We start from the raw sequence: 18,979 nt of genomic DNA on the forward strand, positions 1-18,979 counted from the left end.
ATGCATTTGAATGACAACTTTTATTGGGATTCTAACCAATAGACTATGTAACAATTTAATTCATTGTTTTTTTTTTTAATCATTCCATTCATGGAATGAAGCTTATAAATCCTGCTCGGCCAAGCATACTGATTTACATCCTTTCAATTTAACTAACCCTTTCTTCACCCCCCCACCCCCACACACTCTTCTGCATTAAAACTTTTGGTCTTCCCTTAAGTGAAGATATGCTAATTTTAAAGTTCATAAATTCCCAAGGAAAGCAATTTCTATAAAAAAAATAAATATTTAAAGAATATTTTAATGTCAAACATCTAATAGTAAGCAATAACCTAAACACTGTCATATTCATTGGTCTCTATAAGATTTTCCTACCTTTTAAATTATTTCCAGTGACACTGCCTTGTAACTAGAATTATTCTTAGAGCTACTTATGTATTTAAATACATTCGAGGTATGTTTTTAAACATTCTGCAAATTGTGTTCAGTTTCATCACAAATATTTAGTTACTTTGCAAATATGTGGAACTTTTTGTTGCTTCTGTTTTCTCCATCAGTAAGTTGACATAAAAATTCTTTTTTTTTTTTTTTTTTTTTTTTTGAGACGGAGTCTCGCTCTGTCGCCCAGGCTGGAGTGCTGTGGCCGGATCTCGGCTCACTGCAAGCTCCGCCTCCCGGGTTCACGCCATTCTCCTGCCTCAGCCTCCCGAGCAGCTGGGACTACAGGCGCCCACCACCTCGCCCGGCTAGTTTTTTGTATTTTTTAGTAGAGACGGGGTTTCACCGTGTTAGCCAGGATGGTCTCGATCTCCTGACCTCGTGATCCACCCGACTCGGCCTCCCAAAGTGCTGGGATTACAGGCTTGAGCCACCGCGCCCGGCCGACATAAAAATTCTTAAACGAGAAACTGTTTCAGCTAATTTACTTCTACTCTCCGTTGGTACTTACTGAATTTAACTGCTTCCCCCCACCAAAAAATAAAAAAATAAAAAATCTAACAATGACTGGAATAAAAATACTAAGGAGAGCAGTATCACAGTATTAAATGGTAGGTGGCAATGGGAAAGTGAGATAGAAAACAACTGGGTTCATGTCATGTCAAAATCTACAGTCTAGATGTCTCTTCAGAATGAAATGATGGGACAGTCAATAACTGACCTTCCACCCTACGTGTTCCTACCCCATTTGCCAGGATCTCCTTGTCTTTTCTCAGTTTCTTCCCTTCTTTCATGTGAATACATTTTCAAACGGACATTTCATCTCTAAATATATAAATACCTGGTGACCATCACTGAAAGGCCCTGTGTCTTTTCTGTATATAATGACAAATGGAGGATTATCAACCACTAGAGTTACAAACGCAGAGCAGATTCGATAGAGGATAGAAACGCAGAGCAGCTTCGATACAGGACAGAGACGCAGAGCGGCTTCGACAGAGGACAGAGACGCAGAGCAGATTCCATAGAGGACAGAGATGCAGAGCGGCTTCGACAGAGGACAGAGATGCAGAGCGGCTTTGATACAGGACAGAGACGCAGAGCAGCTTCGATAGAGGAGAGAGACGCAGAGCAGCTTCGATAGAGGACAGAGACGCAGAGTGGATTCGATAGAAGATAGAAATGCAGCTTTTCTGTTACAATCAAGAACAAGGGTTTCCTATGAAACTCAGAAGAAATAAAATTCAGGGAACAGAAAGGCAGAGGAGCAAGACACTGCATTTTGAACACAAGATAGAGGAACTTTCAGGAAAATTATTATTTTTAAATGTTTTAATTGACAAATGAAAACTGTATATATTTATGGTATACAATGTGATATTCTGAGTATACATATATACTGTACAATGATTAAATAAAGCTAATTAACATATTTCTCACCACACATACTTAACTGTTTTGTGACGACAACATTCAATATCTATTCTAGTGATTTTCAAATAAACAATATAATGTTATTAACTATAGTCACCATGCCATACAACAAAGCTCCAAGATTTATTTATATTGTCTAAAGGAAATTGTACCCTTTGTTCAAATCCCCGCCATCCCCAGACCCTGGTAACCACCATTCTACTCCTTAAATCTGTGAGATCAACTTTTTTAGATTCCACTGTAAGCGAGATCATGCGGTATTTGTCTTTCTGTGCCTGGCTTATTTCATTTAGTGTAATGTCCTCCAGATTTATCGATGTCACAAATGACAGAATTCCTCCTTTTTAAGGCCAAATAGTATTCCACTGTGCATATCTACCACATTTTATCCATTCATCTGCTGATGAACATTTAGGTTGATTCCATATCTGGGCTGTTATGAATTTTCAAAGGTTAGTCTACAGAGTGAAGAGTTTCAGAAATACGCACATAATCAAAAGCTAACACTTCACTCGTTGTTATCAGCCGCCGATGAGACTGAGGGAAAGACATTTCCAGGCTGACAGTCCATAAAAATTGCAGCGAGACAAAGCAGAATCCCAACAACTCCTGGACCTGATCCTTCAGACCAAGGCCTCTCCATTTGGAAGGCAGATCTCTAGCAACCCTTGTTTCTCCCAGAGATATTTTAATCACTTCAAATAATTCAAATCTCCAATATCTTAGGATAATCTTGGGATCTTAGGAGAATATGAACTAGTTTGCTTCCTCAAAGGTTCTTCAAAATTCCAGGACCAGTCCAAGAGCCAATGTACCCTAAGTACTTCCCCTCTTGCAGCATCAAAGATGGAAGTCACTAAAAACGCAAACCAAATGTAAGGTATAAAAATGAGGGAAGAGGGATAGACCCAGGAGAAAGAAGCTGTTAACAAGGTAAAAAGGTAAGGGTTAAGCAAGGTTCATTTTCAGGTCATCACAGGTGGTTCCTTTACAAAGAGCAGAGGATATGTATCCTTGGAAAGCAGGAAGCTAACAAGGGATGGTGGGGAGAGGTTTTGACTACTGCCACTAATCTCGCTTGCCTCTAAAAAATCTTAAACCCAGGTACCTGCAGGAAGGGATAGGGTCCCATTCCAGCCCACTTTAGGCTAAGTAAAATAATATGAAAAATAAAAAGTTTTAAAAGCTAACAGACAATACTTACTACATGTGAGGACTCTAAAAGCTATACACATACACACACACACACACACACACACACACACACACACATATATTCAAGTATTGAAACAACCAAATGAAGTGGGTACTAATAAAATCTGCCGTTTTATAGATGAGGACATTGAAATACAGCATTTACTTGACATAGTCCCCTGACTATTAAGAGATAGAACCTGGTATTAGAACACAGTCAAGTACAGCTCTCAAATCATGAACTCAATCCTCATACTATACTGTCCTTCAAAACACAGCCTACAATACAGAGCTAGCCTGCATTCTCCATTCTTAACCCTCTTTATTCATGTCCTCAGCAGCTGTAATACTTATTAGAGCCTTAGGAACGTTTTACTAAATCTGTCAGACCCAAAGCAGAACCTCCCCTTTCTCTTCCATGTTGTCCCCAAGGATGCTTGAATACAAACCACATCCAACCACTGGGATGGGCGGGGCCCGCAGAAACATGATCACAGTGTTATTCAGAAACTTGTAAGACAATAACAGACTTTTCTGTGTTTATCTGTACTGTCAATCATACCAGATGATCTGGCCTATTTTGTTAAATGAATTACTGCCTTGATTTGATCATGTAGTTGAGAGGGGTACATATGAGAATGTCTTTGGGTGAAAGGGGCAGGAAATGCAATGGAATAATAACCAAGATAACAAGTCTTTTATCTATACTTCAAAAGGCCATTTGACATGGTTTGTGTCCCCACCAAATCTCACGGTGGTTAATAATCCACAGTACCGGATACGGGGTCTGGTGGGAAGTGATTGGATCAGGAAGGCAGAGTTCTCATGCATGGGTTAACACCATCCCCTTGGTGCTGTTCTCATGATGATGAGTGAGCTCTCCTGAGCTATGGTTATTTAATAGTGTGTAGCATCTCCCTCCTCCCTCTCTTCCTCCTGCTCTGGCCATGTAACATGTGCCTGCCTTCCCATACGCCATGATTTTAAGTTTCCTGAGGCCTCCCTAGAAGTCAAGCAGGTGCCAGCATCATGCTTTCTGTACAGCCCACAGAACCATGAGCAAAATAAACCTCTGTTCTTTATAAATTACTCAGTATGAGGTATTTCTTTACAGCGGTGGGAGAATGGACTAATACACCATCTCAAACATCACCTCCTTCCAGCTTTCTGCTTTGAAGAACGTAAGTAATATCCTATCACTGGTTGTCTTCTGATATCCAACTTATTTCACTTTTATTACAGATATCCATATCTTATACTCTAAGCACCTTGTAGGGGAAAAAAGTCATATATCGGTTTAGGTTAACTGACTAAACAACGAAAACTGCAATGGAATTTTAAACCAAAAAAAGGGCTCAACGTATCATCCATCCCTTCAATACAGTATAAGGCAAATTCAAAAGCAAAATACCAATTCTATTCTCTGAATTAAAGGACTTTACACAAGTTTCTCATTTCTCATACATTTAAATATGTCAAGGTCTATTTTTTAGAACTTTTAGACCTTAACCCTTTCTCTTTAGAAAACAAAACAGAATTTGGCTTATACTTTTATTTCAACATGGAATAACTGTCCATTTTATGGAGAAAGACCCCTCCAGTATTTCTCAGTAGTCTGTGATCTCTGAGGACAGGTGCCCATTTGGCTTCAGCATCTTTTCCAATCCCACAACACCTAGTAAACACACAGCAGACCTTCAATAATGTTCCCAGCTACAAAACAGCACAGAACAACAGCCATAAAAGTACAAATGTTACTTCTGGGCCAAAGAAATCTGAACAGACATAAATCCAAATGTTACTTTTGATCCAAATTAATCTAAAAGTATCAAGATCAATATGTAACAATGAAAAACTAAGTTTAATCTATGTAACTTTAAGCATGTTTGTGATATTGAATCTAGCAATTTCTATATATGATTATGAGGAAACCTAATAAAGGTCATAATTTTTCCTTTTATCTCACAAAAAATAAACTGAATGTCACACATGCCTGTCACGTGGAGATAGGAAAGGTGGCAAAGAAAGAGAGAAGGACCAGGATATTAAAAAACCTGTAAGATGACACCAAGGCTGGGCGCAGTGGCTCAAGCCTGTAATCCCAGCACTTTGGGAGGCCGAGACGGGCGGATCACAAGGTCAGGAGATCGAGACCATCCTGGCTAACACGGCGAAACCCCGTCTCTACTAAAAATACAAAAAACTAGCCGGGCGAGGTGGCAGGCGCCTGTAGTCCCAGCTACTCGGGAGGCTGAGGCAGGAGAATGGCGTGAACCGGGAGGCGGAGCTTGCAGTGAGCTGAGATCTGGCCACTGCACTCCAGCCTGGGTGACAGAGCGAGACTCCGTCTCAAAAAAAAAAAAAAAAAAAAAAAAAAAAAAGATGACACCAAACGCTGAAAAGTTTCTATGTATGTATGTATCTGTGTAACACATATATAACAGCATTTTCCCCCAAAATGCAAGTACGTATTCCACCTAATAGTTTATCTCAGCAGGAAATCCAGCAACAGCTATCCTAAGAGAAAGAGAATGAGAAAAAAAGATACCAAAAGAAAACTAGAAAGCCAAAGAGAAAGGAAAAGACAGAAATAAAAAGAAATCAGGACAAAAGGAAGTCAAAAAGAAAGGGAGGAAAGGGAAGGAAAAATGAAGAGCACACAGAATAGAGAAATGAAACAAACATGGTTTAAAGAAAACCTTTTCTTACTGAAATTTTCAATAAAACTCATTCCTATTGAAATGGAAAACTATCTTGGATGGGTGAGCAGCTGGGGTTTGTTATGGAAGAGAATCAGTATTTCACCTGACAATCTCCATGCTAAACACCTCCATTTTCAGTATCATTTCACTATCACCTCACAACAACAACAACAAAACAAATAATACATATGTTTCCTGAGGTTTACAAACATAATCCCATTGCACAACAGCAACAAATCATCTGGCAAATTCTTGGTAGATGAAGTCAAAGAACACATTCACTCAAGGTGAACAGTAGCCTCTGGACTGCATATTAACCATACACGGTTTAATACAGCTCCACCAACCATGTTCTGAATTAGCCAATAATTTGCCTGTAGTCATGCAGGTTACCATAAGCCTAGCACTAAATTCTAAAAACGTCACTATGAAAATTTTCCTGTCAACTTTCATTTCTGACATAAGTTGATAAAAGCCTCACAAATCCTCTCTGGGAGAGACTCCATAATTTTCCACGCAAATACCACTAGACTGAAAAAAGTCTTGTTAACACTGTGCGGATTCAATGGAAGATATAAAACATCTTTATCACGTCACAATCCTGCACCGTTTATCTCCCGCTCCCATTTGGAATTATATCTTTAGAAATGGCAGCATTTGCTTTACAAAGGACCTAAAAAAATGCCTTCTTTACTCCATAAATTAAAGCTCCTTTTCTTCATGCGTTTTTTTCATAATTTTTTTTTTTTTTTTTTGAGGCGGAGTCTCGCTCTGCCGCCCAGGCTGGAGTGCAGTGGCGCGATCTCAGCTCACTGCAAGCTCCGCCTCTCGGGTTCACGCCATTCTCCTGCCTCAGCCTCCGGAGTAGCTGGGACTACAGGCGCCCGCCACCGCGCTCGGCTAATTTTTTTGTATTTTTAGTAGAGACGGGGTTTCACCATGGTCTCGATCTCCTGACCTTGTGATCCGCCCGCCTCGGCCTCCAAAAGTGCTGGGATTACAGGCGTGAGCCACCGCGCCGGGCCATAATTTTTTGTAATGTGCTGCAAATAAAGTCAGTAAGACTAAGAATGTCGTATTACCGCATCGTAATGCCTTCTTTCATTTACCATAGTAGATACGTCTTTCCAAATCTGGCAGCACTCTATTCTATGTAGCTTAAAAGTTCCATAAAACGTAACAAAGGACATGTCTTTCAACATTTCCATATCATGTCACATATTTCCATACCACAGCTGATTCAAATGTCACCTTTCTCGAAAATTCATTTAAAGAAATTGATTCCAAAAGAAACCTATACGTGTACTAAGTTTTTAAAAAGGCTAGAATCAAATAGAGATCTATAAAAATCACATTCTCAATGGACACATCTTATCCTACAACACCCACAATATTGATATTATCATTATTTTGTACTCAATCGAATGCCCAGCTCATTTACCATGCTGGAGCATGCATGAATTCCAAAGTTGATTTTGTTGTCTCCTTGAAAACAATCTGATGATGGGGAAAAATATGCTGATTGTTACCAATAATAAGGCCGACTGCAAATAGTTCAGGCACTCTACAATTACTGAGAATTTAATTTAATCTATTTCCAGAGACAACCTGAGTGGCTCTGAGACTAGGGATTGAACACAGTTGGAGGTGGTTCCATTATAGCCTGCAAATGCTTCTCTGTTTCCATAGTGCATATACCCTTGCGACCTTTCTCAAATTCTGATAGTCTATTTACAAATAAATCAGACAAAAACTGCCACTCACTATTTGTATCACCAACCATTCCAAATTTACTTACCTCAGTATTATTGATTATAACGCAGACTTCTAGAAATTCTCAACTGAAGGTATTTTACAGCATGAAAAACCAAGGACAAGGCTTAAAAGAAACATCACGAGTAAAACCAAAAGCAAAAAGCAAAATAAAGTGATCCTTAGCCTACTTAGGATGAAGCCGTAAGCAGCAAATAGAAACAGAAGCGTACATTAAAAACCAATAGTTCCATGCTTACCTTCAGCAGATCCTTGGAGAAATCAACACCCTCATTTACCCCTTGCAGATTTGCAATGAACTCCTGACAGGTCATCTTCTTTCCAATATTCTGAAATAGAGGCAAACAGTACGTCACTATGACATTCATGGAATTAAAACTGATTCATCAATATGTGACAAGGCAGACCAATAATTTGTTTTTAAAAACATAACTAGGCCAGGTGCGGTGGCTCACGCCTGTAATCCCTGCACTTTGAGAGGCCGAGGTGGGTGGATCATGAGGTCAGGAGACAGAGACCATTCGGGCTCATATGGGGCTATGTTTAATAGAAACCCCGTCTACTACTAACATGTTTAATAGAAACCCTGTCTCTATTAAAAATACAAAAAATTAGCTGGGCATGGTGGCATGCAACTGTAGTCTCAGCTACAAGGGAGGCTGAGACAGGAGAATCACTTGAACCCGGGAGGTGGAGGTTGCAGTGAGCGGAGATGATGCCACTGTATTCCACCCAGGGTGACAGAGCGAGACTCTGTCTCAAAAAAAAAAAAAAAAAAAAAAACCCCCCAAAAAAAGCAAAAACATAACTAGATATGTATTTACAAACACACGGCTGGGCACAGTGGCTCGTAGCTCACGTTTGTAATCCCAGCATTTTGTGAGGTGGAGGTGCGTGGATTACTTGAGGTCAAGAGTTTGAGACCAGCCTGGCCAACACGGCAAAATCCTGTCTCTACTAAAAATACAAAATTTAGCCAGGCTTAGTGGCAGGTGACTGTAGTTCCAGCTACTCGGGAGGTTGAGGCATGAGAATTGCTTGAACCGGGGAGGCAGAGGTTGCAGTGAGCTGAGACTGCACTACTGTACTCCAGCCTGGATGACAGAATGCAACTGTATCTCAAAAAACAAAAACAAACCAAACACAAGTTTATATAAACATACATACAATTTTAGTGCGCTAAAAACATGGTTTATTATGCTTTTAAAATTCTCATTAAATATAAATAGCAAACTTATACCAAAAACTTACTATAATGTAGAAAAAAATCTGAAACACCAATGCTACATTTATACAATATATAATATAGTTTTTAATGAAAAACATGGGTAAAAACTGACATTTCTGAGCTGAACTCAGATAGCTGTTTATCCATTTATTTCTGTTACCTACATACTGTCAAGACCTGTGAAGGACCTGAGATTTACACTACTTTCAAGCCAACAAGTTAGCCTGTCACAACCTAACAAATGCTAGCAGAGGAAAGAAGTCTCCTGGGTGAGAGACAAGGTATTTGTTACTTACAATAATAGGGGTAGCCAGAATATCAACATTACCTTGTGACCACTGGGCTCTAGTTCCCTGAGCCCCAGTTGTCACAGAGCAACTTGAACAGGGCCACATGCCACCTGCACATGCAGTGTATTATAGGAGAGAAACCCTAAACTTCAGAAGCTGGAATCTTTAATCATGGGAAAGATGCCTATCCCTTTGCACTAGCGGGAGATACCAGCTCTACCTTCCAGGGAGATATGCAAACCTGACCGCTGCGATGAAGTCACTACAGCATCTTCCAAAGCTACTCACTGTATATAGAAATAATCTTGAAAAGATAGACAAGAACAAAGGCAGCCACAGCCTCTGTTCACAAAACAACAGGAAAGTGTGAGACCCATGGAAAATTATCTTCCAGCACGTCTCCAAAGCTGGTTTAAGGACAATAAAGTTTAACAAAAGGAAATCACATTAATAAAGTAATTAGAAAACCCAAACTACAAAAAGAGCAAAGATAACAAACTAAGAAAACTAACAAAATCGCTATCACAGAGAATCGCCTCTTATTCTACCTCCAAACAACTAGTAGAAGCTGCCAGCTGTGGAGGATTCCTAGGTTCCATATACACAGCAAGACACATCTGTCACAAGTGCAGGAGAGGAATGCAGAGCACAGACAAGTATCAGAGGTATCATCTCTAGCAAAATATAGTCCAAGCGAATACAAAGGGTACCAGCATCGAAATATACCTGTGGCCGGGCACAGTGGCTCAAGCCTGTAATCCCAGCACTTTGTGAGGCCGAGGCGGGCGGATCATGAGGTCAGGAGTTCAAGACCAGCCTGGCCAACATGGTGAAACCCTGTCTCTACTAAAAACACAAAAATTAGCTGGGTGTAGTGGCAGGCACCTGTAATCCCAGCTACTCAGGGGGCTGAGGCAGGAGAATCACGTGAACCCAAGAGGTCGAGGTTACAGTAAGGCAAGATTGTGCCACTGCACTCCAGGCTGAGCGACTGAGCGAGAGACCAGTTCAGAAAATAAATAAATATAAAGGAGGCCAGGCATGGTGGCTCATGCCTGTAATCCCAGCACTGCCTGGGAGGCCGAGGCAGGAGGATCACTTGAGCCCGGGAGATCAAGACTAGCCTGAGTAACACCCGTCTATACAAGCAATATGAAAATTAGCTGGGTGTGAAGGTGCATGCTTTGCAGTCCCAGCTACTCTGGAGGCTGAGGTGGAAGGATCACTTGAGCCCAGGATGTTGAAGTTACAGTGAGCCATAATTGTGCCCCTGCACTCCAGTCCGGGTGACACAGAAAGATCTTCAAGAAGATGCACAGGCATAGTTTTAAGGGAATATGTACGCACAACCTCAAATTCAAAGACAGATTTGCCTGAGAACATACACCTGTGTACCATGGGAGTAATCACTTCCCATCTCCCCTTTCCCGGCCACCCTTCTCCTATTTCACAAAATAAAACAATTTTTCCCACTCAAGCTATCTAAATATTTACAATGACAGTGCTGACATTTTTTGTTGTTGTTGTTGTTAAAAACCTTGACTCTTTCATCAGCAAAGAATGCAGTGTTTGTATGAAACACTGAAAAAAATGGTTTGATAGAAGCAGCTTTGTCAGCTAACTTATTTAATAGATATTTCTCATAAGTTAAAGAAATTAAATCTGCAGTTCAAATGTTTTGTTGATAATTAGTTTAGAGCACAGAAAGGAACTTCAGTGAAAAATATTGTTTTGCAACAGTATATTGAAGAAGACAGTAACTCAGTTTTCCCAATCCTTTTCAAGTGTATCCGGCCAAATAAGGTGTCTCAAGGGAAAAAAACAACATATACAATGAACAGTCATTATGATATAACTTGGCAATGCCTTTTAAGGTATGTTCTGGGGATTTGAGAAGATGAATAAATAATGACTAGGTAACAAATCCTTTTCCAAGTCAGGTGGTGTTTAATTCTTTTAATAAAATTAAGGAAAAGTCTAATTTAATTATCAATCACCAAAGCAATTTTTTTACATGTGATCTACAAAATACAACTGCTTGTAACATTATCTGCTTTAAATAGTTATTAATAAACTTCTTTGTAAAAGTACACTAAAATATGAGTATAAAAACGAAAATTTTTCTCTTACAAAGTGTTAATTTTGTAATATGATAAAGTATCAACTACTTTTAAGAAAGTATCAGCTTCATTAAAATACAATTCACAGTATATTCTTTTAAACCATATACTTCAGTGATTTTTAATAAAGTTGTGCAGTCACCACTACTATCTACACTCAGAACATTTACCCCCTAAAGAAACTCCACACCCACCAACAGTTATTCTCCAAATCTCTTCCACCACCCTCACTAGGGATCATCTGGCAACCACAAATCTGCATTTTCTTTACATAGATTTGCCTACTCAGGACATTTGAAATAAATGGAATCATATAAAATGTAGCCTTTTGGCCGGGCGCGGTGGCTCAAGCCTGTAATCCCAGCACTTTGGGAGGCCGAGACGGGCGGATCACGAGGTCAGGAGATCGAGACCATCCTGGCTAACACAGTGAAACCCCGTCTCTACTAAAAATACAAAAAACTAGCCGGGCGAGGTGGCGGGTGCCTGTAGTCCCAGCTACTCGGGAGGCTGAGGCAGGAGAATGGCGTGAACCTGGGAGGCGGAGCTTGCAGTGAGCTAAGATCCGGTCACTGCACTCCAGCCTGGGCGACAGAGCAAGACTCTTGTCTCAAATAAAAAAAAAAAAAAATGTAGCCTTTTATGACTAGCTTTTTACTTAACGTATTTTACAAGTTCATCCATGTTGACGCATAAATCAGTATTTAACATCATTTCTAAATAACAGTCCGTTGTATGGATATAACAATTGTGTTTCTTCATGTATAAATTGATGAATGTTTAGACTATTTTGTCTTTTTGGCTACTATCAATAATGCTGCTATAAATATTCATGTATAAGTTTTTGTATAAACATGCTTTCATTCCTCCTGTGTATATATTTAGGAGTGGGATTATTGAGTCCTATTGTAATCTTGTTTATTCTTTTAAGGAACTGCCAGACTCACTTCCAAAGTGGCTGCACCATTTCACATTCTCACTAGCAGTGCATGAGGGTTCCAATTTCCCTCTAACCTCACAAACACTAACATCTGTCCCTTTTACTTTAGGTATTGTTATGGGTATGAATGAGTATGCCATGGTTTTGATTTGCATTTGACCCTCAGCATTTTTTCATGTGCTAATTAGCCATTTGTATATCTTTTTTAGAGAAATGCCTGTTAAAATCCTATTTTCCTTTCTTATTGGGATATTTATATTTTTGTTATTCAGTTGTAAGACTTCTTTACATATTCTAGATATAATTTCCTTACCAGATATGTACTTTAAAAATATTTTCTCTCATTCTGTGGGTGTCTTTTCACTTTTTTCCTTTCATTTTCTTGATGATGTCCTTTTTAAGCAGGATATTTCCCTGACCCCTTCATGGGCAGAAACGGGAGTGTATGAGCACTGCAGTCAGCCACTCCACTCACTTAAACCTGCTGTGTTCCACTCCTTGCTGGAGGGAACACACAGGTGAGTGGGTACGGAAGCTAGGGTGAATGCCTTTGGGCACCAGCAGGAGTGAACTCTGTACTGGCCCCACAGCAACATCTGGGGAGGGGTGCCTGCGACCCCTGAAGTCCCAAAGGAAGTATCCAGGTGCTCTTTTAGCTTCGCTGCCTGCGTATGGCTTAAGTGTTAACAGCTCAGTGGATCCTCTGTCTTTTTGCATGAGGTGGCTGCCTTCTGCCAGCAAGGGCAAAGGGTCAGTGTGACAGCCTTTTGCAACCACACTTGTGGCACCTGAGGTCTCGTCCAGCATCCAGGAGAAATGAGGTTGTAAAAACAAATTGGAGGATGGTAAATTCAAGAAATTTTATTGCCAAAGGAAGTGGTTCTCAGCAGGAAGGGGAGCTGGAAACGGGAGAATGGGAAGGTAAACTCCACTGAAGTCTGGCTGTCTCTGGCCAGATTCTTCTTGGAAGTTATACTGTCAAACTGTCCCTCTGAAGTCAACCCACTTCTCTCTGACATCCAGCTGCAGTCTCTAATGTCCAGCTGCTTCTCCTCTCTCTGCTGGCTGAGCCTGGGGCTTTTATGGGCACAGGAATGGGGGACAGGGCAGGCCATGGGTGGCTTTGGAAAAGGCAACATTTGAGCAGGAAATCAGGGATGTAAGTTATCACTTTGGGCCACCGTATCAGGCTTTTCAGCTTGAGGGTGGAGCCCTCACTGGCGACCCATCCTCTTCAGGCCAGAATTTCCCTGCCTCCTGTCCCTATCACTTTGAAGCACAAAAGGTTTTAATTAGTAGGTGAAATCCAGTTCACCTATGTTTTATTTCATTACTTGTGCATTTTGTATGTAAGAAATCATTGCCTAATCCAACATCACAAAGATTTACTCCTAAGAATTTTGCAGCATTAGCTCTTGTATTTAGATATTTGATCCATTTTGAGTTCATTTTTTTGACAGAAAGCAGAGATTTGACTTTATTCTTTTACATGTGGATATTCAGTTGTTACAATACCATTTACTGGAAAGACTATTTTTCCCCACCAAATTGTTTTGAAACTCTTTTTGAAATCAACAGACCATAAATGTAAGGGATTATTTTTAGACACTTGATTATACAGCAATGATCTAGCTGTTGAGTTTTATACCAGCATAATTCGTGATTACTGAAGCTTTGCACTGAGTTTACCATGTTAACAGTTTTAAGCGTACCGTTCAGTATCATTTCACATTAGTATATTCACACTGTTGTGGAACAGAATTCCAAAACCATTTCATCTCACTAATCTCAAACTCTATACCCATTAAATAGCTTCTCTTTTCCCCTTCATGCCAACCACTTGTAACCAACATTCTACTTTATTTCTATGATTTTAACAACTTTACTTACCTCAAATAAATGGAATCATATTTTTTCTTTTTGTGACTGGCTTATTTCATTCACTTAGCATAATGTCCTCAAGGTTCATCCATGTTGTAGCATGTGGCAGGATTTCTTTCCTTTTTAAGGCTGAACGATTTTCCATTTTATGTAGAGACCACATTTTATTTATACATAAATCTGTGGATGAACATTTGGTCTGCTTCTACTTCTTGGTTAATGTGAAAAGTGTGCATATGAACATGGGTGGGCAAGTATCTCTTCAAAATCCAGCTTTAAATTTTATATATATACACATGCAGAAATGAGATTGCTGTATCATATCAGTTACATTTTTCATTTTTTTGTGGACCCTCCAAGCTATTTTCCATAGTGGTTGCACCATTTTACAATTCTACAATTGTAGAAATACAACAGTACATTTCTAATTTCTCTACATCCTTGCCAAAAATATTTTCTATTTTTTTGATAGCAACGATCATAGTGGGTATCAGGTGATATCCTACTGTAGTTTTTATTTGCATTTCTAGATTAGAGAGTGTGGAGTATGTTTTCATATGCTTGTGAACTCTTCTTTCTTTTTTTGAGATGGAGTTTTGCTCTCATGGCCCAGGCTGGAGCGCAATGGCACGATCTCTGCTCACTGTGACCTCCGCCTCCCAGGTTCAAGTGTTTCTCTTGACTCAGACTCCCAAGTAGCTGGGATTACAGGTGCCTGTCATCATGCCCAGCTAATTTTTTGTATTTTTAGTAGACATGGGATTTCACCATGTTGCACAGGCTGGTCTTGAACCCTTGACCTCAGGTGACCTGCCCACCTTGGCCTTCCAAAATGCTGGGATTACAGGCGTGAGCCACTGCGCCCGGCCCTTGTGAACACATCTAGACCATCTTTGGATAAATATCTATTACAGTATTTTTCCCCTTTTAAAATCAGGATATTTGATTTTTAGATGTGGAAATATAGGAGTTCTTTATACAGTCTGATATTAACTCCTTATAGCTATATGATTTGCAAACATTTTATTCTATTCTGTAGGTTGCCTTTACACATCCCTTTGTTTTAACGCACAAAAGTTTAAGTTTGATGTAGTCCCATTTTTGCTTTTGTTGTGTGTGCTTTTGGTGTCATAGTGAAGAAATTGCCAGCACATACAATAACGTGATGCTTTTCCCCTGTGTTTTTTTCTCAGGATTTTATAGTTTCAGGATTACATTTAGGTCTTAAAACATTGAGATAATTTTTGAACACTGTGTGATATAAGGGTCCTACTTCTCATTTTTGCATAAAGATACTGTATTCACACTACCATTTTTTTTAAAAGTCTGACATTTCCCCAATGAGTGGTCTTAGCACACTTGTTGAAGATTTGAAGATTTGCCCACTCTATTCTATTCCATTAGCCTGTCCTTACGCCAGTTCCACACTATTTTGACTACTGTAGCTTAGTAATATGTTTGAAATAACATACGAGTACTCCAACTCTGTTACTTTTCAAAATGTTCTGATTATTTGGGGTACCTTGAGCTCTCATATGATTTTTAGAATATTTTCCATCTCTGGGATAAATGTTACTGACATTTTGATAGTAATTGTGTTGAATCTGTAGATTACTTTGTACAATATAACATATAAAAAAATTAAGTCTTCTAGTCCATGAACATGAAATATTTTCCCATTTATTTGTATCTTATTATTCTGCAGCATGGTTTGATAAGTTTTGAAATGGAGAAATCAGGAGTCCTCCAATTTTTTGTCTCTTCTACATTTTGACTATTCTGAGTCCTTTGCATTTCCACATAAATTTCAGGATTTGTCTGTCAATTTCTTTACATACATACATAAAGTCAACTTGGATTTTCACAGTGATTATGTCGAATCTGAAGATCAGTTTGGAGAGTACTTCAGTCTTAACAATAAAGTTACAGCACATGACTACAAAATCTTTCCACTTTTACAGTTTCTTTTTTCAGTATTTTATAGTTTCACTTGAACTTATTTTGCTAAATTTATTCTCTAATATCTTGATCTTTTTGATGCTACTGTAAAATTAATTTCACTTTTAATGTTCGTTGCTAGTATATAGAAATAGAATTGTTTTGTAAATGCTCAACTTGTATTTTGCAGCCTTCCTGAACGTCTTTAGTTCTAATAGGTTTTTTCTTTTGTAGAGTCCTGAAGATCCTCTGCACACAAGATCAGTTCTCCCATACAGATTCTTTTAGTTATTCCTTTAATTTTGTTTTAAAGACACAACATATTTTATTATGCCACATATAAACAGAGTTTTTCAAAACTGAAACATAACAGCTATATATATTTTTAGAGTATATGTGATACCTGGATATATGCATATAATGTATAATGATCAGAACACGGCAAAAGGGACATCCATCACCCCAAAAATTCACCCCTTCTTTGTGCTGGGAACATTTCAATTGCTCTCCACCAGTTATTTTAAAATATACAAATTATTGCTAACTATAGTCACTCTACTGCAGTACTGAACAATACATCATGTTCCTTCTAACTGTATTTTTGTGCCCATTAACCTAACATCTTTTTTTTTTTTTTTCCAGTTTGAATTTTGACTCAGCAATGCTCATGCCTATATCTCTTACTTCTGTAGCTGGTACAGCTTGTTCTCGCTGCTGCTGCTTCTTGGTCTTCAGGTTCTCCCTATGCTTGTTGAGCCAGTGGCACATGATACAAGTATTCTTGGACCACAGATCTGGGGACTAGTATTTTTTGCTCTTGTAGAACTTCCTGAGGTTTGCTTTGTGAGTTGGCTAATGACCGTGAGAACACAGGCAACGGATTTGGAAATGACTATAATCTAAGATAACTGGAATGTCAGGCACCTGTCACTTTGGCGACATACATCTGAGACAGGTCTACCTTCAGGTTGTCCAGCTATCTTAGCAGCTCCTCCTCCTTCTTGCCTCAAAAATCCTGAGCCTTAATCTTGGCTATAGCTGCAAAAGCCACCACCACTGCCAAATGCCCCAAGGGAAAGAAAAATGTGCCCATTAATCAACCTTTCAAAATTCTTTCTAAATTCCCTGTGCCCCCTCCTCCCTCCTTCGAGCTTCTGGTAAGCACCAATCTACTCTCTACCTTCATGAAATCTACATTTTAAGCCCCCACATTTGAGAAAGAACATATGATATATGTCATTCTGTGTCGGTTTATCTCACTTAACATAATGACCTCTGTGTTCCGTCTACATTGCTGCAAATAACATAACTTCATCCTTTTCTATGGCTGAATAATATTTCACTTATATTTATGTACCACATTTTCTATATCCACTCATCCACAGATTAACATTTAGGTGAATTCCATATCTTGGCTAACGTGAATAGTACTATAATAAACATGGGAGTGCAGACATTTCTTTAACATACAGACTTCCTTTTTTAAAAATATATACCAAGCAGTGGGAATGCAGAGTCATACGGTAGTTTTATAGTTTTTCAATGAGCATTCACACTCTTTTTCATACTTTTTCAGACAGTGTACAAGTTTCCCTTTCTCTTCATCCTGGCCAGTACTCATTGTTTATTGACTTTTTGATAAAAACCATTTTAACTGTGGTAAAATGGTATCTCAATGTGGTTTCGATTTGCATTTCTCTGATGATTAGTAATGCTGAACATACATTCATATGCCTGTTAGCCATTTCTATGTCTTCTTTTGAGAAGTATCTATTCCATCAAAAATTTTGCCCATTTAAAAATTGAGTTATTTGACCATTTGTTGATATTTATATATTCTGGTTATTAATCCCTTTTCAAATGGATAGCTCAAAAATATCTTCTACCACTCTGTAGGTTGTATCTTCACTTTGTTGATTATGTCCTTTACTGGGCAGAAGTGTTTTAGGTTGATGGGACACCGTGTCTGAATATTTTAGCATTTGTTGCTCATAATTTAGAGGTCTTGCCCTCCCCCCGGCCCAACCCCCTGCAAAATCTTTACTTATCCCAACATCGCAAAGTGTTTCCTCAATCTTTTCTGCTAGTAGTTTCATATTTTTAGGTCTTACATTTAAGTCTTTAATCCAAGTTGAGGTGATTTTTGTAAATTGTGGAAGTTAAGAGTCTACTTTGATTCTTCTTCATAAGTATATCCAGTTTTCGGAGCACCATTTATTGAAGAAATGCCGCATTCCTCAAATTATGCTCTTGGAGACTTTGTCAAAAATAAGTTGGCCCTGTAATCCCAGGACTTTGGGAGGCTGAGACGGGTGGATCACGAGGTCAGGAGATCAAGACCATCCTGGCTAACACGGTGAAACCCCGTCTCCACTAAAAAAATACAAAAAACTAGCCGGGCGAGGTGGCGGGCGCCTGTATTCCCAGCTACTCGGGAGGCTGAGGCAGGAGAATGGCATGAATCCGGGAGGCGGAGCTTGCAGTGAGCTGAGATCCGGCCACTGCACTCCAGCCTGGGTGACAGAGTGAGACTCTGCCTCAAAAAAAAAAAAAAAAAAAAAAATGTTGGCTATAAATGCACAGATTTCTAGGTTTGTCTATTCTGTTCCACTGACCAATGTCTATGTCCATGCCAGTACCATACTATATTGGTTACCATAGCTTTATATACAATATATATAATAGGTAGTATAAATACATATACCATTATATTATATATATATTTTTTTCTTTTTTTTTTGAGAGGGAGTCTGGCTCTGTTGCCCAGGCTGCAGTGCAGTGGCGTAATCTCAGCTCACTGCAAGCTCCGCCTCCTGGGTTCACACCATTCTCCTTGCCTCAGCCTCCCGTGTAGCTGAGACTACAGGCGCCCGCCACCATGCCCGGCTAATTTTTTGTATTTCTTAGTACAGACGGGATTTCACCATGTTAGCCAGGATGGTCTTGATCTCCTGACCTCGTGATCTGCCCGCCTCGGCCTCCCAAAGTGCTGGGGTTACAGGCATGAGTCACTGCGCCTGGCCATTTTTTTTTTTTTTTTT

The 18,979-nt window shown here is 39.3% G+C and overlaps 1 protein-coding gene across 3 annotated transcripts in view; it reads right to left on the reverse strand.

Moving 5' to 3' along the window:
- Positions 1–18,979, reverse strand: part of PSD3 (pleckstrin and Sec7 domain containing 3) — a 565,834-nt gene that overhangs the window by 232,607 nt on the left and 314,248 nt on the right. For all 3 annotated transcript variants that reach the window (XM_033226836.1, XM_033226855.1, XM_033226845.1), the window contains one exon: positions 7,781–7,870. In XM_033226836.1, the coding sequence (XP_033082727.1) occupies positions 7,781–7,870 (90 nt within the window). The remainder of the gene's footprint in view (positions 1–7,780; positions 7,871–18,979) is intronic.

Source organism: Trachypithecus francoisi, unplaced genomic scaffold (assembly GCF_009764315.1).
Source record: "Trachypithecus francoisi isolate TF-2019V2 unplaced genomic scaffold, Tfra_2.0 Contig01440, whole genome shotgun sequence".
NCBI classification, from domain to species: Eukaryota; Metazoa; Chordata; class Mammalia; order Primates; family Cercopithecidae; genus Trachypithecus; species Trachypithecus francoisi.